The 25,146-nt window shown below is 41.3% G+C and overlaps 1 protein-coding gene across 1 annotated transcript in view; it reads left to right on the top strand.

Moving 5' to 3' along the window:
* The window catches only part of LOC126428177 (ubiquitin carboxyl-terminal hydrolase 29-like), a 415,671-nt gene that overhangs the window by 313,867 nt on the left and 76,658 nt on the right, over positions 1 to 25,146 (top strand). The window contains exons 6-7 of the mRNA XM_050090091.1: positions 11,591 to 11,791; positions 17,533 to 17,724. Of these exons, the coding sequence (XP_049946048.1) occupies positions 11,591 to 11,791; positions 17,533 to 17,724 (393 nt within the window). The remainder of the gene's footprint in view (positions 1 to 11,590; positions 11,792 to 17,532; positions 17,725 to 25,146) is intronic.

The following is a 25,146-nucleotide window of genomic DNA, read 5'->3' as shown; positions in this document are numbered from 1 at the left end:
ACTATAATTTCAGTCATTCATGACTGAAATCAATCAACTTGTACAAAGATTATTCCTGACTTGTGTGGGACCCGTACCAGACTCCAAGTGCCAGCAACAGGAGCTACATCTACATCTACATCTAAATTTATACTCTGCAAGCCACCCAATGGTGTGTGGCGGAGGGCACTTTACGTGCCACTGTCATTACCTCCCTTTCCTGTTCCAGTTGCATATGGTTCGCGGGAAGAACAACTGCTGGAAAGCCTCCGTGTGTGCTCTAATCTCTCTAATTTTACATTCGTGATCTCCTCGGGAGGTATAAGTAGGGGGAAGCAATATATTCTATACCTCATCCAGAAGTGCACCGTCTCGAAACCTGGACAGCAAGCTACACCGTGATACAGAGCGCCTCTTTTGCAGAGCCTGGCACTTGAGTTTGCTAAACATCTCCGTAACACTATCACGCTTAACAAATAGCCCTGTGACGAAACACACCGCTCTTCTTTGGATCTTCTCTATCTCCTCTGTGAACCCGACCTGGTACGGATTCCACACTGATGAGCAATACTCAAGTATAGGTCGAAAGAGTGTTTTGTAAGCCACCCCCTTTGTTGATGGACTACATTTTCTAAGGACTCTCCCAATTAATCTCAACCTGGTACCCGCCTTACCAACAATTAATTTTATATGACCATTCCACTTCAAGTCGTTCCATATGCATATTCCCAGATATTTTACAGAAGTAACTGCTACCAGTGTTTGTTCCGCAATCTTATAATCATACAATAAAGTATCCTTCTTTCTATGTATTCGCAATACATTACATTTGTCTGTCTTAAGGGTCAGTTGCCACTCCCTGCACCAAGTGCCTATCTGCTGCAGATCTTCCTGCATTTTGCTGCAATTTTCTAATACTGCAACTTCTCTGTATACTACAGCATCATCCGCAAAAAGCTGCATGGAACTTCCGACACTATCTACTAGGTCATTTATATATATTGTGAAAAGCAATGGTCCCGTAACACTCCCCTGTGGCATGCCAGAGGTTACTTTAACATCTGTAGACGTCTGTCCATTGAGAACAACATGCTGTGTTATGTTTGCTAAAAACTCTTCAATCCAGCCACACAGCTGGTCTGATATTCCGTAGGCTCTTACTTTGTTTATCAGGTGACAGTGCAGAACTGTATCGAACGCCTTCCGGAAGTCAAGAAAAATGGCATCTACCTGGGAGCCTGTATCTAATATTTTCTGGGTCTCATGAACAAATAAAGTGAGTTGGGTCTCGCACGATCGCTGTTTCCGGAATCCATGTTGATTCCTACAGAGTATATTCTGGGTTTCCAGAAATGACATGATACGTGAGCAAAAAACATGTTCTAAAATTCTACAACAGATCGATGTCAGAGATGTAGGCCTCCAGTTTTGTGCATCTGCTCGACGACCCTTCTTGAAAACTGGAACTACCTGTGCTCTTTTCCAATAATTTGGAACCTTCTGTTCCTCTAGAGACTTGCGGTACATGGCTGTTAGAAGGGGGGGTAAGTTCTTTCGCGTACTCTGTGTAGCTCCGATTGATGGACCAGCAATGGCGGTAGGCTATTGGACCGGAGCAACTCCCAGTGCGAACTGGCTCGGGTTGACTGAGAGGCTTCCTTTATAGCTGCCGGCAGTCGAATACTGCTGCAAAGGCTGCCAGAGGAGCAATTGATGCTGACAACAAACACGGTACGCTTATGTTTGTGGTCGTACTGTTTACTCTGCGGTAGAGTCACCAGTGGCCTGGAGAGGTGGCCTGCAATACACATCCATGTTGGGTGTTTAAATGATCACATATTTGATTGAAGGAAAAGTATCACAGGGATATTGAAAAGCCTGAACCAGCAGCACATAAGGATAGATATTCGGTCTCACAAAGTGGTTAGTACACTGGACTTGCATTCGGGAGGACGACGGTTCAAACCCACATCCGGTCATCCTGATTTGGGTTTTTCTTGATTTCCGTAAACTACTTCAGGCAAATGCCGAGATGGTTTCTATGACAGGGCATGCCCGATTTCGTTCCCTATGCTTCCCTCATCCGAGCTTGTGCTCTGTTTCTAATGACCTCTGTGTCGACGGGATGTTAAACACTAATCTCCAGCCCCCCACCCCCACCCCTGAAGTCTCCCAAGGAATCTTATTTATGAGGTTTCAAGTACCAATATTAGGTGTAGAATCGAGGAATGGACTACAGCCTCTCCTGTACCACAGAGAAGCTCTGAATAAAGTAATTACAGTGTGCACAGAGGAGTATTTCTTCTGATTCTCAGTAGGCAAATAAAATGAAAAGAAACCCTAATATAAGATACAGTGGCAAGAATCCTCTGGTATGACTTTTCAGTGGTTTGCAAACTACAGATGTTGATGGAAAAGTATCCTAGTGAAGCTTGAAAGATTATAAAAGAACGTCTTTTACAAAAGATCTTTGGTAGAGATTTTTTACAGTGTAATATGGACATAACATTAAGGACTCCAATGTTCGAACTTCCAGCTTTTGTAAATACTTCCTAACTTTTGTAATCCATATTGTTGTTTCTTTCCAGTGATGGATGAGCATCTGTTTGCTTATTCTTTTTTTATTCGCTCTACACATATCAGGCCACTTTTCTGCATAGTAGTGCATTGCTAATGATGCAAGCTTTTCTTTTATGAGGCAGCTTTGAACTGGACCATTTGAGAAAAGTTGTAGTGTTTCAGACACACTGCCTGACAAAAAAAAAAAGCAAAGAAGCGCCTGGGATACACTTTTGTATGTCAGTGTAACATCGCATATGTACACACCAAATGATAAGAGTTGCACACTCCTATGACAGGTATACTGGCCAGCAGAGCGTGTTAGTGTTGTTCATTTTTATTGTTGGTGCTATGCGCAGTATGGTATATAAGAGGTGTGAACAACACAGAGATACAGCATACTTGGGTGGGGCAGTGTTAATGCCAGTTGCCACAGTTTGAAACGGGACTCACTGTGGGTCTAGATTGGACTGACAAGTCAAATCTTTCAGTATCGAGATTTCTGGTGCATATGGATGTGACACTGGCCTGATGGACTTCATGGGAATATGAGGACAGGTGTACTAGTTATCCTCATTCTGATTGGCAACCACATGGGAGAATCGCCATATTGTGCACTGAGCACATCATAACCCCATGACCTGTCATCTGTAACACTGTTTGCGTGGTATAAATCCCTGCACTTTGCAATCAGATTGGTAGCTGAGCAACAAAACTTGTCACACTTTGTATTAATAAGTGCAGTCAACCATCGAGAACAAGAAATGGATTAATGGATTACCTGCAACATTCTGTGTCATCTCATGTATCAGCAGCCACATTAGGAAATTGCCATCACATGCATAGGCTACTATTAACACTTTGCCTTCCGGCGACACCACAGTGGTGTCATGAGTGTAATATCATGCAGTGGCCAGTGACAGCATTTAAGTATCTTTTTCATTTTGTTGGTGTTTTGTTTAGGTAACAATAAGCTACACACATCAACAAGTTTTTTGTTTTTACAAGTACTTGTCCACTTCATCGTGGCAGGCGAAAGAGAAGATACGATTATTTACGATGAATGCAAGGGCGTCTTGTCTGACATTCCGGACAACTTGGCCGATTGGGAAGAAGACATTGGATATCAAAAAAATGAAAGTGAAGGAGAATCATTGGAAAATAGTGAAATATGTCCAAGAAGAATTCGGCGAACGCTATGGTTGCCAACTGATTCGCATGAATCGGATGAAGAAGACAGACTATGATTTACTGAGGACCAATAATAAATTTGAAGGATCTCGGGGTCCACACATATTTCCCAAAGATACACAGAGCGTTGTGGATATCGTAGAATTATATATTGGGAATGATCTATTTGTATATATTATCAATGAAACCATCAAGTATTACAGTCAAAATTTCAATAGAAGGAAACTGGATTTTAAAAAATGCCAAATTTGTCAACATTACGGGACCCAAACTTAGAAAATGGTTTAGGCTTGCTATCCTTATGGGAATTGTAAAAAAAAGCAAGGATCAATGATTACTGGTCAACAGATCCGTTGATAGACACACCGGTATTTCGCAAAACGATGTCCCGCAACCGATTCAGACAGATATCATTTTTCCGACAACAACAATAAACCAGATAATGCCAACTGGCTTTTCAAAGTGCAATTCGTAATTGATTATTTTTCCAAAAAGTTTAAAGAAATGTTTAATCTAAGTAAAAACATCTCAATAGATGAAGGAATGATACCGTGGTGTGGACATTTAAATTTTAAAGTTTACAATCCGTAAAAAATTTTGAAATATGGGGTACTCATTCGGATGCTGTGTGATTTGAGTACGGGGTACATTTCCTCATTCAAGATATATTCCGGCACTGGACAAACTTTAGCAAAAACATTGATGGAACTATTTACACCTTCTTATGGAAAGTGGCATCACCTCTACACGGATAATTACTATAACAGTGTAGAACATGCAGATAAGTTACTTGAAAAGAAAATTCGAGTTTGTGGAACAATATGGCAAAATAGAGGATATCCGGAAAAATTAAAGTGCGCAAAAAGTCAATGTGTTTGAAGCTTGTCATCAACGGAAAGGTGACAAGTGGCCGGTGACAAACCTTGTAATCCGAATTAGCGCTGCCAACGCCAAATGAATACATTTGTACGAGGCATGTGGATGGCAAAGTGTTAACACTGTAATGCAGACTGCTGTGTTTGGAGTGGTACTGAGACTAGGGAGAGTGGACTGCTGACGAATAATGTCACATAGAGTTGAGTGATGAATTGTGGTTATGCACTACCCCAGACAACCATCATCACCAGTCAGTACGGTGGTAACCTGGGGGAGTTCCAATTCTTTCAATGTTTAGGAGAGTCACAGTGGTGTTATTCCTGGTGTAAGTGTAGGGACTCATTGCGTGTGACTTCAGTGCACGGTGTACACAGCTCGTGGTCTCATGATCGCGTTCTCACTTCCCGAGCACGGGGTACCGGGTTCGATTCCCGGCAGGGTCAGGGATTTTCACCTGCCTCGAGATGACTGGGTGTTTGTGTTGTCCTCATCATTTCATCATCATTCCTTAAAGTGGTGAGTTTGGACTGAACAAAGGTTGGGAATTTGTATGGGCTCTGATAACCGTGCAATTGAATGCCCCGCAAACCAATAATCATTGTCATCATCATCATTCAGCGCATGGCTGGCAGTGATTGAGGGAATCCTGACAGCACAGTGGTACACCATGGACATCCTGGATCCTCACATGTTACCTCTCACGCAGTAGAGTTAGGGTGCCATTTTTCAACAGAGCAATGCTAAACCACATGTGATATTTATATCTATGAACTGTCTGTGTGATGCTTATGTTTTCTTGTGGCTGGCAAGGTCCCTAGATCTGTCCCCCACAGAACACATTTGGGACCAATTCAGATGTCAACTGCGTCCCATCGTCAGTGTGCAGGATATAGAGGACCAGTTACAAAAGTTGTTGGCCAGCTTGCATCTGGACAGGATACTATGGCTTAATGACACCCTTTCTAACCAAAACTTTCATGCCTTGAGGTCAGAAAGGGTGCATTGTCATGCCGATAAGTGGGCTCATGCTGCCAAATTCCTTGTAGATTTGAATGGATTTTGTGATCACTGAAACAACACACATACCCAATCAACCAATATGGTTGAGGCCCCATATGGAGAGGGCCCGATGGAATCCTTGTCAGATTCTATACTGGATTTGCTGCTGAGCTACCCCGTCTTCTAACCATAATCTGTCGTAGATCCATTTAGTAAAAACTGTGCCCAGTTCTTTGAAAAAGGCACAGGTCACACTCATCTACGAGAAGGGTAGTAGAAGTGATCCACAGAACTGCCATCCAGTATCCTTGACATCAATTTGTTGTGGAATATTAGAACATATTCTGAGCTTAAACATAGTGAGAGATCTTGAACAGAATGACCTCCGCGCGGATTCCGAGAACATTGATTGTGTGAAACCCAACTCGCCCTTTTCTCACATGACACACTGAAAGCTTTGGATCAAGGCATCCAGATAGGTAGATGTAGTGTTTCTCGATTTCCAAAGACCATTTGACTTGGTACTGCACCTATGTTTATTGTCAAAAGTACGATCATATCAAGTGAAATTTGTGACTATGTTGAGTACTTTTTGGTAGGGAGGACACAGCATGTTATCTTGGATGGAGAGTCATCATCAGATGTAATAGTAACTTTGTGTGTGCCCCAGGGAAATGTGTTGGGACCCTGTCTGTCATGGTTGTATCTGGTGACCTTGCAGACTTTATTAATAGTAAAATCAGCCTTTTTGCAGATGATGCAGTTATCTATAATGAAGCACTATCTGAGAGAAGCTGCACAAATATTCAGTCCATAAATATTCAGTCAGATTTTGATAAGATTTCAAAGTGGTGAAGAGATTGACAACTTGCTCTGAATGTTCAGAAATGTAAAATTTTGCACCTCACAAAATGAAAAAACGTAGTATCCTATGACTATAATATCAGCGAGTAAGTGTTGAAATCGGCCAACTCATACAAATACTTGTGTGTAACACTTTGTAGGGCAATGAAATGGAATGTTTATAGGTTCAGTTGTGGGTAAGGCAAGTGGTAGACTTCGGTTTGTTGGTAGAATACTGGGGAAGGGCAATCAATCTAGAAATGAGATTACTTATAAATCACTCATGTGACCATGTCTAGAATACTGCTCGAGTGTGTGGGAGCAGTACCATATAGGACTAACAGGGGATATTGAACGAATACAAAGAAGGGCAGCACAAATGGTGACAGGTTTATTTAATCCATGGGAGATTGTCACATAGGTACTGAAGGAACTGAATTGTCAAGACTCTTGAAGACAGAGGGAAACTATCCAGAGAAAGTCTATGAACAAAGTTTTATGAACTGGCTTTAAATGATCACTCTAGGAATATACTGCAGCGTCCTATGTATCTCTCGCATAGGAATCATGAAGATAAGATTAGAGTAATTACTGAATGCACAGAGGCATTGAAACAATCATTCTTCCCGCACTCCATTCATGAATGGAACAGGAAGAACCATAATATCTGGTACAATGGGATGTACCCTCTGCCATGCGCTTCATGTTTATTTGCAGAGTATAGATGTAGATGTAGAGGATTTCATTTCATTTCCTTCTCTCATTCTGGGTGCTTCACTATTATTATTATTATTATTATTATTATCATCATCATCATCATCATCATCATCATCATCATCATCATCATCATTTATGACTGATTATGCCTTTCAGCGTTCAGTCTGGAGCATAGTCCCCCTTAAATTCCTCCATGATCCCCTATTCAGTGCTAACATTGGTACCTCTTCTGATGGTAAGCCTGTTACTTAAAAATCATTCTTAACCAAATCCAGGTACCTTCTCCTTGGTCTATCCCATCTCCTCCTAACCTCTACTACTGAACCCATGAGTCTCTTGGGTAACCTCACTTCTCCCATGCGTGTAACTTGACCCCACCATCTAAGCCTGTTTGCCCTGACTGCTACATCTGTAGAGTTCATTCCCAGTTTTTCTTTGATTTCCTCATTGTGGACACCCTCCTGCCATTGTTCCCATCTACTAGTACCTGCAATCATCCTAGCTACTTTCATATCCATAACCTCAACCTTATTGATAAGGTAACCAGAATCCACCCAGCTTTCGCTCCCATACAACAAAGTTGGTCGAAAGATTGAACGGTGCACAGATAACTTAGTCTTGGTACTGACTTCCTTCTTGCAGACGAGAGTAGATCGTAGCTGAGCGCTCACTGCATTAGCTCTGCTACACCTCGCTTCCTGTTCTTTCACTATGTTGCCATCCTGTGAGAATATGCATCCTAAGTACTTGAAACCGTCCACCCGTTATAACTTTGTTCCTCCTATTTGGCACTCAAACCATTTATATCTCTTTCCCACTGATATTACTTTCGTTTTGGAGATGCTAATCTTCGTACCATAGTCCTTACATTTCTGATCTAGCTATGAAATATTGCTTTGCAAACTTCCAGTTATTATTATTATTATTATAATTATTATTTTGGCAGCAAGAGAGGGGAAGAAAACCAATGTGCACTCCGTGTGGATACCGGGGAGAGTCATTCCAGATGTGGAAAGGGCCCTTCCGGATGCCATGAAGGGTACAGGGTGCACCCATCTGCAGGTGGTCGCTCATGTCGGCACCAATGATGTGTGTTGCTATGGATCGGAGGAAATCCTCTCAGCTTCCGGCGGCTATCTGATTTGGTGAAGACTGCCAGTCTTGCTAGCGGGATGAAAGCAGAGCTCACCATCTGCAGCATCGTCGACAGGACTAACTGCGGACCTTTGGTACAGAGCCGAGTGGAGGGTCTGAATCAGAGGCTGAGACGGTTCTGCGACCGTGTGGGCTGCAGATTCCTCGACTTGCGCCATAGGGTGGGGGGGTTTCGGGTTCCGCTGGATAGTTCAGGAGTCCACTACACGCAACAAGCGGCTACACGGTAGCAGGGGTTGTGTGGCGTGGGCTGGGCGGTTTTTTAGGTTAGATGGCCTTGGGCAAGTACAGAAAGGGCAACAGCCTCAACGGGTATGGGGCAAAATCAGGACATGCGGGCACCAAGCAGCAATCGGTATTGTAATTGTAAACTGTCGAAGCTGCGTTGATAAAGTACTGGAACTTCAAGCACTGATAGAAAGCACCGAAGCTGAAATCGTTATAGGTACAGAAAGCTGGCTTAAACCAGAGATAAATTCTGCCGAAATTTTTACAAAGGTACAGACAGTGTTTAGAAAGGATAGATTGCATGCAACCGGTGGTGGAGTGTTCGTCGCTGTTAGTAGTAGTTTATCCTGTAGTGAAGTAGAAGTGGATAATTCCTGTGAATTATTATGGGTGGAGGTTACACTCAACAACCGAGCTAGGTTAATAATTGGTTCCTTTTACCGACCTCCCTACTCAGCAGCATTAGTGGCAGAACAACTGAGAGAAAATTTGGAATACATTTCACATAAATTTTCTCAGCATGTTATAGTCTTAGGTGGAGATTTCAATTTACCAGATATAGACTGGGACACTCAGATGTTTAGGACGGGTCGTAGGGACAGAGCATCGAGTGACATTATACTGAGTACACTATCCGAAAATTACCTCAAGCAATTAAACAGAGAACCGACTCGTGGAGATAACATGTTGGACCTACTGATAACAGACCCGAACTTTTCAACTCTGTATATGCAGAACAGGGAATCAGTGATCATAAGGCCGTTGCAGCATCCCTGAATATGGAAGTTAATAGGAATATAAAAAAGGGGAGGAAGGTTTATCTGTTTAGCAAGAGTAATAGAAGGCAGATTTCAGACTACCTAACAGATCAAAATGAAAATTTCTGTTCCGACACTGACAATGTTGAGTGTTTATGGAAAAAGTTCAAGGCAATCGTAAAATGCGTTTTAGACAGTTACGTGCCGAGTAAAACTGTGAGGGACGGGAAAAACCCACCGTGGTATAACAACAAAGTTAGGAAACTACTGCGAAAGCAAAGAGAGCTTCACTCCAAGTTTAAACGCAGCCAAAACCTCTTAGATAAACAGAAGCTAAACGATGTCAAAGTTATCGTAAGGGGGGCTATATGTGAAGCATTAAGTGAATTCGAAAGTAAAATTCTATGTACCGGCTTGACAGAAAATCCTACGAAGTTCTGGTCTTACGTTAAATCAGTAAGTGGCTCGAAACAACATATCCAGACACTCCGGGATGATGATGGCATTGAAACAGAGGATGACACCTTTTTCCAAAGCTGTTTCACAGAGGAAGACCGCACTGCAGTTCCTTCTGTAAATCCTCGCACAAATGAAAAAATGGCTGACATCGAAATAAGTGTCCAAGGAATAGAAAAGCAACTGGAATCACTCAACAGAGGAAAGTCCACTGGACCTGACAGGATACCAATTCGATTCTACATAGAGTACGCGAAAGAACTTGCCCCCCCTTCTAACAGCCGTGTACCGCAAGTCTCTAGAGGAACGGAAGGTTCCAAGTGATTGGAAAAGAGCACAGGTAGTCCCAGTCTTCAAGAAGGGTCGTCGAGCAGATGCGCAAAACTATAGACCTATATCTCTGACATCGATCTGTTGTAGAATTTTAAAACATGTTTTTTGCTCGCGTATCATGTCGTTTTTGGAAACCCAGAATCTACTATGTAGGAATCAACATGAATTTCAGAAACAGCGATCGTGTGAGACCCAACTCGCTTTATTTGTTTATGAGACCTAGAAAATATTAGATACAGGCTCCCAGGTAGATACTATTTTTCTTGACTTCCGGAAGGCGTTCGATACAGTTCCGCACTGTCGCCTGATAAACAAAGTAAGAGCCTACGGAATATCAGACCAGCTGTGTGGCTGGATTGAAGAGTTTTTAGCAAACAGAACACAGCCTGTTGTTATCAGTGGAGAGACGTCTACAGACGTTAAAGTAACCTCTGGCGTGCCACAGGGGAGTGTTATGGGACTATTGCTTTCCACAATATATATAAATGACTGAGTAGATAGTGTCAGAAGTTCCACGCAGCTTTTCGCGGATGATGCTGTAGTATACAGAGAAGTTGCAGCATTAGAAAATTGTAGTGAAATGCAGGAAGATCTGCAGCGGATAGGCACTTGGTGCAGGGAGTGGCAACTGACCCTTAACATAGACAAATGTAATGTATTGCGAATACATAGAAAGAAGGATCCTTTATTGTATGATTATATGATAGCGGAACAAACACTGGTAGCAGTTACTTCTGTAAAATATCTGGGAGTATGCGTGCGGAATGATTTGAAGTGGAATGATCATATAAAATTAATTGTTGGTAAGGCGGGTACCAGGTTGAGATTCATTGGGAGAGTGCTTAGAAAATGTAGTCCATCAACAAAGGAGGTGGCTTTCAAAACACTCGTTCGACCTATACTTGAGTATTGCTCATCAGTGTGGGATCCGTACCAGATCGGTTTGACGGAGGAGATAGAGAAGATCCAAAGAAGAGCGGTGCGTTTCATCACAGGGTTATTTGGTAACCGTGATAGCGTTACGGAGATGTTTAATAAACTCAAGTGGCAGACTCTGCAAGAGAGGCGCTCTGCATCGCGGTGTAGCTTGCTCGCCAGGTTTCGAGAGGGTGCGTTTCTGGATGAGGTATCGAATATATTGCTTCCCCCTACTTATACCTCCTGAGGAGATCACGAATGTAAAATTAGAGAGATTAGAGCGCGCACGGAGGCTTTCAGACAGTCGTTCTTCCCGCGAACCATACGCGACTGGAACAGGAAAGGGAGGTAATGACAGTGGCACGTAAAGTGCCCTCCGCCACACACCGTTGGGTGGTTTGCGGAGTATAAATGTAGATGTAGATGTAGATTTTGTGACGCAATGTATTTAATTCTTGAGCTGTCTTACAGTGTCTCATATTTCTGGCCTACTTCATCACAATTTAAATTTTAAGCTGTATATGACATTTTATAGAAATCTTATTTCTATTTTTGTAATGAATGAAATTTCTTTATAGGCTGGAAAATCCAATGACTTCCAACAGATGCTGGATGAACGTTACCTTGCAGACTCTGTTTTCCATGGAAAATTTCATGCAGAGCATGATACAAGCATTTGAGAATGTGAATGTGGAGAACAATTCACTGATCTCGTGCATACTAACGGTACACTATGCGAGATCTCTTGGGCATCAAGAGTGTGTCTACGAACAAGCAAGGTAAGAGGCATTACATTTAACATTCATCACTTTGCATTGAGGTGGCAGACCTCATCAGATAGCGATTTGCGCATAAACAGATGGTGGTAGTACCGCTTACACAAGATATAAAGGGGCAGTGCATTTGCAGAGCTGTCATTTTTATTTGGGTGTCTCATTTGAAAAGGTTTCCACTATGATTACCACCACACAATGGGAATTAGCAGACTTTGAGTGCAGAATGGTAGTTGGAACTAGATGCGTGGGACATTCCATTTTAGAACTCATGAAGGTATTCAGTATTCTGAGATCCACAGTGTTAAGAGTGTGTCAAGAATGCCAAATTTCAAGAATTACCTCTCATCTCAGACATTGCATGGCCAACAGCTTTCTACATTTACATCTACATCTACATACATACTCCGTGTGGCGGAGGGTACCTCGTACCACAACTAGCATCTTCTCTCCCTGTTCCACTCCCAAACCGAACAAGGGAAAAATGACTGCCTATATGCCTCTGTATGAGCCTTAATCTCTCTTACCTTATCTTTGTGGTCTTCCCGTGAAATGTAGGCGGCAGTAAAATTGTACTGCAGTCAGCCTCAAATGCTGGTTCTCTAAATTTCCTCAGTAACGATTCACGAAAAGAACGCCTCCTTTTCTCCAGAGACTCCCACCCGAGTTCCTGAAGCATTTCCGTAACACTCGTGTGATGATCAAACCTACCAGTAACAAATCTAGCAGCCTGCCTCTGAATTGCTTCTATGTCCTCCCTCAATCCGACCTGATAGGGATCCCAAACACTCGAGCAGTACTCAAGAATAGGTCGCACCATCGTTCTATAAGCGGTCTCTTTTACAGATGAACCACATCTTCCCAAAATTCTACCAACGAACTGAAGACGACTATCCGCCTTCCCCACAACTACCATTGCATGCTTGTCCCACTTAATATCGCTCTGCAATGTTACGCCCAAATATTTAATCGACGTGACTGTGTGAAGCGCTACACTACTAATGGAGTATTCGAACATTACGGGATTCTTTTTCGTATTCATCTGCATTAATTTACATTTATCTATATTTAGAGTTAGCTGTCATTTTTTACACCAATCACAAATCCTCTCCAAGTCATCTTGTATCCTCCTACAGTCACTCAACGACGACACCTTCCCATACACCACAGCATCATCAGCAAACAGCCACACATTGCTATCCACCCTATCCAGAAGATCATTTATGTAGATAGAAAACAACAGCTTACCTACAACACTTCCCTGGGGCACTCCAGACGATACTCTCACCTCCAATGAACACTCACCATCGAGGACAACGTACTGGGTTCTATTACTTAAGAAGTCTTCGAGCCACTCACATACTTGGAAACCAATCCCATATGCTTGTACCTTAGTTAGGAGTCTGCAGTGGGGAACCGAGTCAAACGCTTTCCGGAAGTCAAGGAATATGGCATCCGTCTGATACCCTTCATCCACGGTTCGCAAGATATGTGAAAAAAGGGCAAGTTTCATTTCGCAGGAGCGATGCTTTCTAAAACTGTGCTGATGCATGGACAGCAACTTCTCTGTCTCAAGGAAATTCATTATATTCGAACTGAGAATATGTTCAAGAATCCTGCAACAAACCGATGTCATGGATATTGGTCTGCAATTTTGAGGATCCGTCCTTCTACCCTTCTTATATACAGGCGTCACCTGCGCTTTTTTCCAGTCGCGCGGGATTTTACGTTGGGCAAGAGATTCGCGATAAATGCAAGCTAAGTAAGGAGCCAATGCAGTAGAGTACGCTCTGTAAAACCGAATTGGAATCCCATCAGGACCTGGCGATTTATTTATTTTCAACCCATTTAGCTGCTTCACAACCCCAGGGATGCCTATCACTATGTCCTTCATACGGGTCTTTCACTTAACATGCGAGAACAGCAGTATTTGCATAGAGTTGTCAGTGCTAACAGACAAGCAACTGTTAGCACAGTGAAGCAAACTTTGGTGTTAATGGGCTATGGCAGCAGATGGCCGACGTGAGTGCTATCAGCACGACATTGTCTGCAGTGCCCCTCTCGGGCTCCTGACCGTATCGGTTGGGTGCTAGATGACTGGAAAAGCCTGGCCCGGTCAGATGAATCCTGATTTCAGTCGGTAACAGCTCTTGTTAGGGTTCACGTGTGATGCAGACCCCATGAAGCCGTGGACCCATGTTGTCAACAAGGCACTGTGCAAAGCTGGTGGTGGCTCCATAATGATGTGGGCTATGTTTACATGGAATGGTCTGTGTCCTCTGGTCCAGCTGAACAAATCATTTAGTGGAGATAGTTGTGTACAGTTACTTGGAGACTATTTGCACCCATTCACAGACTTCATGTTCTGAAACAACAATGGAAATTTGCGAATGATGATGCACCGTGTCATTGGGCCACCGTATGTTGTAGAGAAATTGAGTAAATGGTTTGGTCAGCCAGACTGCCCACGTGAATCCCATCGAACGTTTATGGGACATAGTCGAGAGGTCAGTTCAAGCACAAAATCCTGTACTGGCAGTTATAGAGGCACCATGGTTTGATGTTGTAGTGGCGCGGCAAGACAGCCAAGCCACTTGGAGGTAGTCGAAAGGCACGCGCTAAGCTCACGCAGATTGGCGTGAGGTCTGGAACAAGGTAAAGTAATTATCCTATAAAGAAAAGAACGTAGTTCTTGGAATACTTAACTTTAATCCACAATTGGAGAGCATCGCTCTTGTTAGACATTATTACACTGAATATAAACTGGTAATGGCGCCTTGCTAGGTCGTAGCAAATGACGTAGCTGAAGGCTAAGCTAACTATTGTCTCGGCAAATGAGAGCGTATTGGTCAGTGTAGCTTCGCTAGCAAAGTCGGCTGTACAACTGGGGCGAGTGCTAGGAAGTCTCTCTAGACCTGTCGTGAGGTGGCGCTCGGTCTGCAATCACTGACAGTGGCGACACGCGGGTCCGACGTATACTAACGGACCGCGGCCGATTTAAAAGCTACCACCTAGCAAGTGTGGTGTCTGGCGGTGACACCACAGATGTTTTGCCAGGGGACTTCCAATGACTCGTTGAGTCCATGCACCATCAAGCTGCTGCAATACGCTGGGCAAAAGGAGGTCCAACATGATGTTAGGAGATATCCCATGACTTTTGTCACCTTAGTATATATTGAGCTGTTGGTACCATTTGTTTAAGTAAAAGATAGTAGTAGCCATAGCCATTTAGTTGTGGTGGTGGTAGCAGCAGCAGCAGTAGTTTTATTTTCATTAACTGAATTTTCCGTTGGTGCTTGACAGAGCATGTTAACAGTAGAGCAGGATAACAGTATTAAATGAGCAAAATTATATTTGATCACAAACCGGCTTTCAGCTTCTTTTGCCATCACCAGGTGACAAATGTATGTTGCAAACACAGATAAAATGATGTGCCACCCACATAGATATTACTTTTACAAAAGATACAAATGATACAAAAATGATGAATATAGAGCATTTACGTACTAAAGTTCCATTAACTAAAAAGGGAAACACACAGTTTTATACGTGGAGATACATCTAACAACTGCTGAGAAATAGAGTAGAATCTACAATTGTAATGTAGTATTTGTAATTAAAACTAAATCGAACAGGGTGGAAATGGAAACTGTGTTTGGTTATTTCGTACTAAACCGGCATTCTATGTTATGTGTTTATTGATATTTGAGTAGGGTCATCTTTCAGCTTTTCTTAACAGAATGTAAAACTTAAATTTCAGTCATATTATGTAGAATAAGTTCCTCATTGTGTTAAGAACAGCAGCAAGATGACCCTGCTGGAAATAATGGAAATCAACAAACTTATGACACTGAATGCGAGCTTAGTATTAAGTGATGAAACTTAGTTTCCTTTTTCCATCTCTATTAAATTAACTTTTATCCACAAATACTACCTTAAAATTGTAAATTCAGCTTTATTTTTCATCTGTTGTTAAATGTGTCACCATGTTAAAAACTTCATTTTTCCCATCTAGTTAATGCAGCTATTTCTGTGTGACAGTCCACCTGCTTAGCTGGGCGTTAACGTGCTTGCCTCTTGTGCAAGCATGCCCGGGTTCGATTCCCGGCCGAGTCGGAGATTTTCTCCGCCCGTGGACTGGGTGTTGTGTTGTCCTCATCATCATTTCATCCTCATCACCCAATGTGGTGTCGAATGAAATAAGACTTGCACTTGGCGGCCAAACTTCCCCATATGGGGCCTCCCGGCCAACGATACCATATACTCATTTCATTTTGTGTGACATAAAAAAGTAATACTTTCCTATGTAAACACTGTAAATTTCATATTTTTTTGTCTTTTGTATGTTCCGTATAAATAATATCTATGTAAGTCACAAATCATTTTACCTGTTTTTGCGACACTGCCGTCACCTGACGATGCCTAAGAAGCCGAAAGCTGGCTTGTGATCTAATAAATATAAATTTGCACAATGTTACAAAGTATTTCCTATTTAATATTATTGATTTTATATTTATTAGCTTGTTTCAGCTGTAGACATCAAATGCATAATGCATTTGTTACTTAAATATATACACTGATGAACCAAGAGACTATGATCTTTGCTCACCACGAGACTGAATGCCACTTTGTGGCATTGCGGTGTGTGATGTGAGTTTGCCAGTAATGAATGGGCTTTCGTTTGCTGATGACATCATTATTATTCAAAAGAATGAAGATTACCTCCAAAGATCAGTATACCAACTGAACAAAATTTGCAAGAAATAAAACTTTAAAGTTTCTAGCAATAAAACAAAAATAGTGGCATTCCAAGGAAAATATCTAGTCCAATCAAAAATTGGTTTAGATAATTCAGTTTTATATCAAGTGACTCAAATCTCTTATTTAAGCTGTACTTTAAATGTTGATTTTGACTCTGATATTGAAAACAAAATACACAAATCCAAGCTATCTGTGGTACCATTAGCAGTACATTGGGCCATAAAGTACAAAAAGAGATCATCATGAAAATCTATAAAGTAATGATGGTTCCTATAAAAGTGAAAGCTGGGTTAACAAAAAAAATTCAAACAGCAGAGATGCAGTTCCTAAGAAAGACAATAGGCCGCAGAAGAACAGACATGATTAGAAATGGAGATATTAGAACAGAATTAAATATTTTCAACATGTATTCAAGAAAATACATAACAGTATTAATTGATATAGGGAAGTTATCACTATGAAAAAATTTAGCATGAGTTAAGTCTTACAAGAGCTTATGCAGATATCAGTTTGTGTGAATAGATTTGTGGTAGATGGAATGGCTCAGATTTGTGTCCTTCTTCCTTAAGCTATGTAATTTTTGACATTTTGTAAGCAGATTCATTTCTCCTTGAAGATACAGTTTTAGTAATAATTGCACTCCAGATTGAATTTTCAGTGTGCAGTGGAGTGTTTGCTGTTTTGAGACCTCCTGGCAGATTAAAACTGTGTGCCAGACTGGGATTCGATTCCAGTTTTATTTATTTATTTAAGGAAATAAAAGTGGGAGAGAGGCAATGATGGAAGTAAAGCTGTGAGGGAGGGTCACGAGTTGTTCTCTGGTAGCTCAGTTGGTAGAACACTTGCCTATGAAATACAAAGGTCCCATGTTTGAGTTTTGGGCTGGCACATAGTTTTAACCTTACAGGAAGTTTCAATAATTGCCTTCATTTTACACATTGTTGTGCAACTTCCTTGTAAATTGTATTTTTAAATGTGTTTTTCAGGAAACTTGCAGAAGTGCTTGGCACATTGAATAGTGACTACAATGTAAATGACCAGCAGGATCCTTCAGAATTCATTCTCTGGCTGTTCAATGCATTTGAGCCAGCACTGGAGAAATACGGGCCCAGCTGGGCATCTGGTTTGATAACTGAGAATTTCAGATTTGAAATGGAGGAGAGGACCTGTTGTATGGGGTAAGATTTGCTTCACAACAGATAACTTTTTTTCAGTCATATGAGTTCTTAGCTTAACAGAACTGAAGCATTTCTGAACTCTTAGATTCTCCTATTTTGTAATTATTTGCCTTGATGAAGAGATTTGTCACTTAAGTTACTAGTGAAGGAAAAGATTGTTAGTTGTTAGCATGTTCCATGGACTCTCCGTACGATGTGGAAAGTGAAACTTACTTAATGTAATATATTGTCTAAGTGATAATAATTATTTAAATCAAAAACTTCTTAATATAAAATACATTTATAATGGGCTGAAAAGTATAAAATAATTTTCTCCAAGCCTCATACCGATTCCTGATAGCATACACGTACTTCTGAAAATTTGCGATTGCTAATTTTTAATAGCTATGAAAATACTTGTAAGATTTATAATGAAACATGAGGAGTACATGCATTACATAATACTTATGGTTCGGAAATAAAATATTAATGCACCAGTGATTTATTGCATGTGCCCCATGTTTTTTGGTATAATCTTACAAGTATTTTCATGGCTATTAAAAAATTCACAGTCACAGTTTTCAGGACTAAGTGTATGAAGTTAAGAAGCTGTGTGGAGCTAAGAGACATTACTTTATGCTTTTTAGTTCATTTTTAAAATGTAGTGTATTAAAAAGTTTTTGATTCAGATAATTCTTTTCTGCTTTTTAGTCTTGTGATTATGAAATTTTTCGATGGATTAGAAACATTTTGATGATATTATATCCTCCCTCCCTCCGTCTCTCCCTCCCTCCGTCTCTCCCTCCCTCCGTCTCTCCCTCCCTCCCTCACAAACGTAAGGTTTATGACTGGTTACTCAAACACTCATTTTATAACATAACAGAATATTTTGAAATAATCGTTGACAGTAGTGTATAAGAATATTCCTAAAAGAAAAGGAATTAAATTGTAAAAACTTTACTGTAAAGTTATTGTTAATTGTATATTTAATGTTCAGACCTATTCCGCTGTAAGTGGTCAATGGTGAATAAACTGAATACTGAATACTCTCCTCCTTGTGTTACATGCTGATGAGCCGAAATGTAATGACTGCTGTCCATTGCAAGAGTGAATATTGTCGGGTAGTGTTGCATGCATGGGATGTGGTGAGGAGATGTATATAAGTGGGGCAGAGACAAATGGTGATTTATTCTAACAATGTTGTGGGATGCATTTATATTAAGCAGAATGGGCATATGATTATTGAGTCTGAACAATTCTAATTTCTAAGAACGTGGACTTTCTTGTAGTAGTTTACTATCTGAACACCCAGATATTTGAATTGTTCAGACAGCCCATGTTCAGGATATTGCTCGAAATCTGGATGTACCATTAGAACAGTGTCTGCAGTAAGTGAGGGTCCAGTGCAAAAATTAGCCCTCTTAGCTTATTTTCATTCACTTCTGGCATACATCATTATATTCAGTGATAAATCTGCCCACCCACATGGGGTATTTTTGGCTCATAAAAGAGCAGTTCAATCAGTAAGTGATGTAAGTTTGTGAACATCTTTTCACCCCTGTTCTTCAAGAGTCTGGGAATTCTGACAATGGCCTCTAAAAATTTATTTTCTTTTATTTTGTTTGTTCTTATCAATTTGAACTTATTCTTAAGAATTAGCAGCTTTCACTCAGTTAATACAAGGCAGAAAGGCCAATCTGCATTTGGATCACACCAGCTTGACTGTTGTGTAGAAAGGCATGCAGTATTCTACTGCATCCATTCACATTAAGCTACGACAAGAATTAAAAAATCTTAGCAGTAATCTTCACACACATTCAATACTAAATAGAACAATTCCATTGTGGATCACTCTTTCTATTCTGTTAGGGATTTCTGGGAAATAAATTAAGCTAATTGCTGTGTTATATTGTTGATTACGGTTATATATAGTCACAGCTTATAATGTGCTTAGGATTTTTCTCCATTTTGCTTCTCTATGTTAATGTCCCTACCCCCATGAACCACGGACCTTGCCGTTGGTGGGGAGGCTTGCGTGCCTCAGCGATACAGATGGCCATACTGTAGGTGCAACCACAACGGAGGGGTATCTGTTGAGAGGCCAGACAAACGTGTGGTTCCTGAAGAGGGGCAGCAGCCTTTTCAGTAGTTGCAGGGGCAACAGTCTGGATGATTGACTGATCTGGCCTTGTAACATTAACCAAAACGGCCTTGCTGTGCTGGTACTGCAAACGGCTGAAAGCAAGGGGAAACTACAGCCGTAATTTTTCCCGAGGGCATGCAGCTTTACTGTATGGTTAAATGATGATGGCGTCCTCTTGGGTAAAATATTCCGGAGGTAAAATAGTCCCCCATTCGGATCTCTGGGCGGGGACTACTCGAGAGGACGGCGTTATCAGGAGAAAGAAAACTGGCGTTCTACGGATCGGAGCGTGGAATGTCAGACCCCTTAATCGGGCAGGTAGGTTAGAAGATTTAAAAAGGGAAATGGATAGGTTGAAGTTAGATATAGTTGGAATTAGTGAAGTTCGCTGGCAGGTGGAAGAAGACTTTTGGTCAGGTGAATACAGGGTTATAAATACAAAATCATATAGGGGTAATGCAGGAGTAGGTTTAATAATGAATAAAAAAAATAGGAGTGCGGGTAAGCTACTACAAACAGCATAGTGAACGCATTATTGTGGCCAAAATAGACGCGAAGCCTATGCCTACTACAGTAGTACAAGTTTATATGCCAACTAGCACTGCAGATGACGAAGAAATTGATGAAATGTATGATGAGATAAAAGAAATTATTCAGGTAGTGAAGGGAGACGAAAATTTAATAGTCATGGGTGACTGGAATTCGAGAGTAGGAAAAGGGAGAGAAGGAAACATAGTGGGTGAATATGGATTGGGGGAGAGGAATGAAATAGGAAGCCATCTGGTAGAATTTTGCACAGAGCATGACTTAATTACAGCTAACACTTGGTTCAAGAATCATAAAAGAAGGTTGTATACATGGAAGAATCCTGGAGATACTAGAAGCTATCAGATAGATTATATAATGCTAATACAGAGATGTTGGAACCAGGTTTTAAATTGTAAGGCATTTCCAGGGGCAGATGTGGACTCTGACCACAATCTATTGGTTATGAACTGTAGATTAAAACCGAAGAAACTGCAAAAAGGTGGGAATTTAAGGAGATGGGACCTGGATAAACTGAAAGAACCAGAGGTTGTACAGAGTTTCAGGGAGAGCATAAGGGAACAATTGACAGGAATGGGGGAAAGAAATACAGTAGAAGAAGAATGGGTATCTCTGAGGGATGAAGTAGTGAAGGCAGCAGAGGATCAAGTAGGTAAAAAGACGAGGGCTAGTAGTAATCCTTGGGTAACAGAAGAAATATTGAATTTAATTGATGAAAGGAGAAAATATAAAAACGCAGTAAATGAAGCAGGCAAAAGGGAATACAAATGTCTCAAAAATGAGATCGACAGGAAGTGCAAAATGGCTAAGCAGGAATGGCTAGAGGACAAATGTAAGGATGTAGAGGCTTATCTCACTAGGGTTAAGATAGATACTGCCTACAGGAAAATTAAAGAGACCTTTGGAGAAAACAGAACCACTTGTATGAATATCAAGAGCTCAGATGGAAACCCAGTTCTAAGCAAAGAAGGGAAAGCAGAAAGATGGAAGGAGTATATAGAGAGTATATAGAGAAATGTACTTGAGGACAATATTATGGAAATGGAAGAGGATGTAGATGAAGATGAAATGGGAGATACGATACTGCGTGAAGAGTTTGACAGAGCACTGAAAGACCTGAGTCGAAACAAGGCCCCCGGAGTAGACAACATTCCATTAGAACTACTGATAACTTTGGGAGAGCCAGTCCTGACAAAACTCTACCATCTGGTGAGCAAGATGTACGAGACAGGCGAAATACCCTCAGATTTCAAGAAGAATATAATAATTCCAATCCCAAAGAAAGCAGGTGTTGACAGATGTGAAAATTACCGAACTATCAGTTTAATAAGTCACAGCTGCAAAATACTAACGCGTATTCTTTACAGACGAATGGAAAAACTGGTAGAAGCCGACCTCGGCGAAGATCAGTTTGGATTCCGCAGAAATGTTGGAACACGTGAGGCAATACTGACCCTACGACTTATCTTAGAAAATAGATTAAGAAAAGACAAACCTACGTTTCTAGGATTTGTAGACTTAGAGAAAGCTTTTGACAATGTTGATTGGAATACTCTCTTTCAAATTCTGAAGGTGGCGGGGGTAAAATACAGGGAGTGAAAGGCTATTTACAATTTGTACAGAAACCAGATGGCAGTTATGAGAGTCAAGGTGCGTGAAAGGAAAGCAGTGGTTGGGAAGGGAGTAAGACAGGGTTGTAGTCTCTCCCCGATGTTATTCAATCTGTATATTGAGCAAGCAGTAAAGGAAACAAAAGAAAAATTCGGAGTAGGTATTAAAATCCATGGAGAAGAAGTAAAAACTTTGAGGTTCGCCGATGACATTGTAATTCTGTCAGAGACAGCAAAGGACTTGGAAGAACAGTTGAATGGAATGGACAGTGTCTTGAAAGGAGGATATAAGATGAACATCAACAAAAGCAAAACGAGGATAATGGAATGTAGTCAAATTAATTCGGGTGATGCTGAGGGAATTAGATTAGGAAATGGGACGCTTAAAGTAATAAAGGAGTTTTGCTATTTGGGAAGCAAAATAACTGATGATGGTCAAAGTAGAGAGGATATAAAATGTAGACTGGCAATGGCAAGGAAAGCGTTCCTGAAGAAGAGAAATTTGTTAACATTGAGCATAGATTTAAGTGTCAGGAAGTCGTTTCTGAAAGTATTTGTATGGAGTGTAGCCATGTATGGATGTTAAATAGTTTGGACAAGAAGAGAATAGAAGCTTTCAAAATGTGGTGCTACAGAAGAATGCTGAAGATTAGATTGGCAGATCACATAACTAATGAGGAGGTATTGAATAGAATTGGGGAGGAGAGGAGTTTGTGGCACAACTTGACAAGAAGAAGGGACCGGTTGGTAGGACATGTTCTGAGGCATCAAGGGATCACAAATTTATCATTAGAGGGCAGTGTTGAGGGTAAAAATCGTAGAGGGAGACCAAGAGATGAATACACTAAACAGATTCAGAAGGATGTAGGTTGCAGTAAGTACTGGGAGATGAAGAAGCTTGCACAGGGTAGAGTAGCATGGAGAGCTGCATCAGACCAGTCTCAGGACTGAAGACAACAACAACAAATGTTAATGTCATGTGCTGACTCATTCAACAATCATGGACATCTGCTCCTCAATTTGTTCCTGGGGAACTAGACATATGGAAAAAAAAGAAAGAAATTGTGGTGTGAGCATATATTGAAAGTGGTTGCAGGGTAGTAAAACGACAAGTGGACAACGGAGTGCCATACGCCCACACATTGCAGACATCAGAGACTTTACTGCTGGCTAAAGCAGGGCAGACAGTGATCTGTGGCAGATGTGATGGCAAAGTACAGTGCTGGTTCAGGCACAAGAGTTTCAGAGCACAACGATCAGCACATGTTTTTGAATGCGGGCCTCTGCAGCTGATGACCTCTGTGTGCTGCCGTGTTGACCCATCGATATTGTCAGTTATGATTGCAGTGGGCCTGGAATTGTCATAATTGCTACTACTACTACTACTACTACTACTACTACTACTAATAATAATAATAATAATAATAATAATAGTAATAATAATAATAATAGTAATAATTTCCATTCCGGTTCCATTCGCAAATAGAGCAAGAGAGGAAGTCTGTCTATATGCCTCTGTATGATCCCTAATTTCTCGTATGAGCCCTAATTTCTCTTATCTTATCTTCGTTGACCTTATGTAAAATATACACTGGCGGCAGTAGAATCATTCTGCAGTTGGTGCAAACGCTAGTTCTCTAAATTTCCATTGTAGTGCCTTGCGAAAGGGGAGTTGTCTTGTTGTCTTTCCACAGGGATTCCCATCTGAGTTCACAAAGCATCTCTGTAATAATTGTATGCTTATCGAACCTACCAGTAACACAAATCAAGCACATGCCTCTCAGTTGCTTTGATGTCTTGCTGATGGGGATCCCAAACGCTTGAGCAATACTCAAAATTGGGTCACAGTAGCATTCTATGCGGCATCTCCAGTATACGTGCGCTAAACTTTCCCAAAATTCTCTCAATAATACAAGCATTCACCTTCCCTACCACCAATCTGAAGCGTTCATTCCATTTCATACTGCTTCACGACATTACGCCTAGATATTTAATAGATGTGACTGTGGCAACTACGCCCTAATAATGCGGTATTCAAACATTGCATTTGCGTTAAGTTACATTTTTCTACATTCAGGGCCACCTGCCATTCACCTCTGCCTAAGTCATCTAATTTACTTCAACAATCGCTCAGTGATGACACCTTCCCGTAAGCTACAGTTCTGTCAGCAGCAAAGAGGTGGAAGTTGCTTGTCACCCTGTCTGTCAGATCATTTATGTACACTACTGCCCATTAAAATTGCTACACCAAGAAGAAATGCAGATGATAAACGGGTATTCATTGGACAAATATATTATACTCGAACTGACATGTGATTACATTTTCATGCAATTTGGGTGCATAGATCCTGAGAAATCAGTACCCAGAACAACCACATCTGGCCGTAATAACGGCCTCAATACGCCTGGGCATTGAGTCAAACAGAGGTTGGATGGCATGTACAGGTACAGCTGTTCAAGCAGCTTCAACACGATACCACAGTTCATCAAGAGTAGTGACTGGTGTATTGTGATGAGCCAGTTGCTCGGCCACCATTGACCATATGTTAACAGTTGGTGAGAGATCAGGAGAATGTGCTGGCCAGGGCAGCAGTCGAACATTTTCTGTATCCAGAAAGGCCTGTACAGGACCTGCAACATGCGGTCCTGCATTATCCTGCTGAAATGTAGGGTTTCGCAGGAATCGAATAAAGGGTAGAGCCACAGGTTGTAACACATCTGATGTAACGTCCACAGTTCAAAGTGCCGTCAATGCGAACAAGAGGTGACCAAGATATGTAACCAATGGAACCCCATACCATCACGCTGGGTGATGCGCCAGTATGGTGATGACTAATACATGCTTCCAGTGTGTGCTCACCGCGATGTCGCCAAACGCAGATGCGACCATGATGATGCTGTAAACAGAACCTGGATTCATCCGAAAAAATGACGTTTTGCCATTCATGCACCCAGTTTTGTCATTGAGTACACCATCACAGGCGCTCCTGTCTGTGATGCAGTGTCAAGGGTAACCGCAGCCACGGTCTCCGAGCTGATAGTCCATGCTGCTGCAAACGTCGTCGAACTTTTCATTCAGATGGTTGTTGTCTTGCAAATGTCACCATCTGCTGACTCAGGGATTGAGATGTGGCTGCACGATCC

The sequence above is a fragment of the Schistocerca serialis genome, chromosome 12 (genome assembly GCF_023864345.2).
Source record: "Schistocerca serialis cubense isolate TAMUIC-IGC-003099 chromosome 12, iqSchSeri2.2, whole genome shotgun sequence".
In the NCBI taxonomy this organism is placed as follows: domain Eukaryota; kingdom Metazoa; phylum Arthropoda; class Insecta; order Orthoptera; family Acrididae; genus Schistocerca; species Schistocerca serialis.
This window is presented reverse-complemented; position numbering and strand designations above follow the sequence as displayed.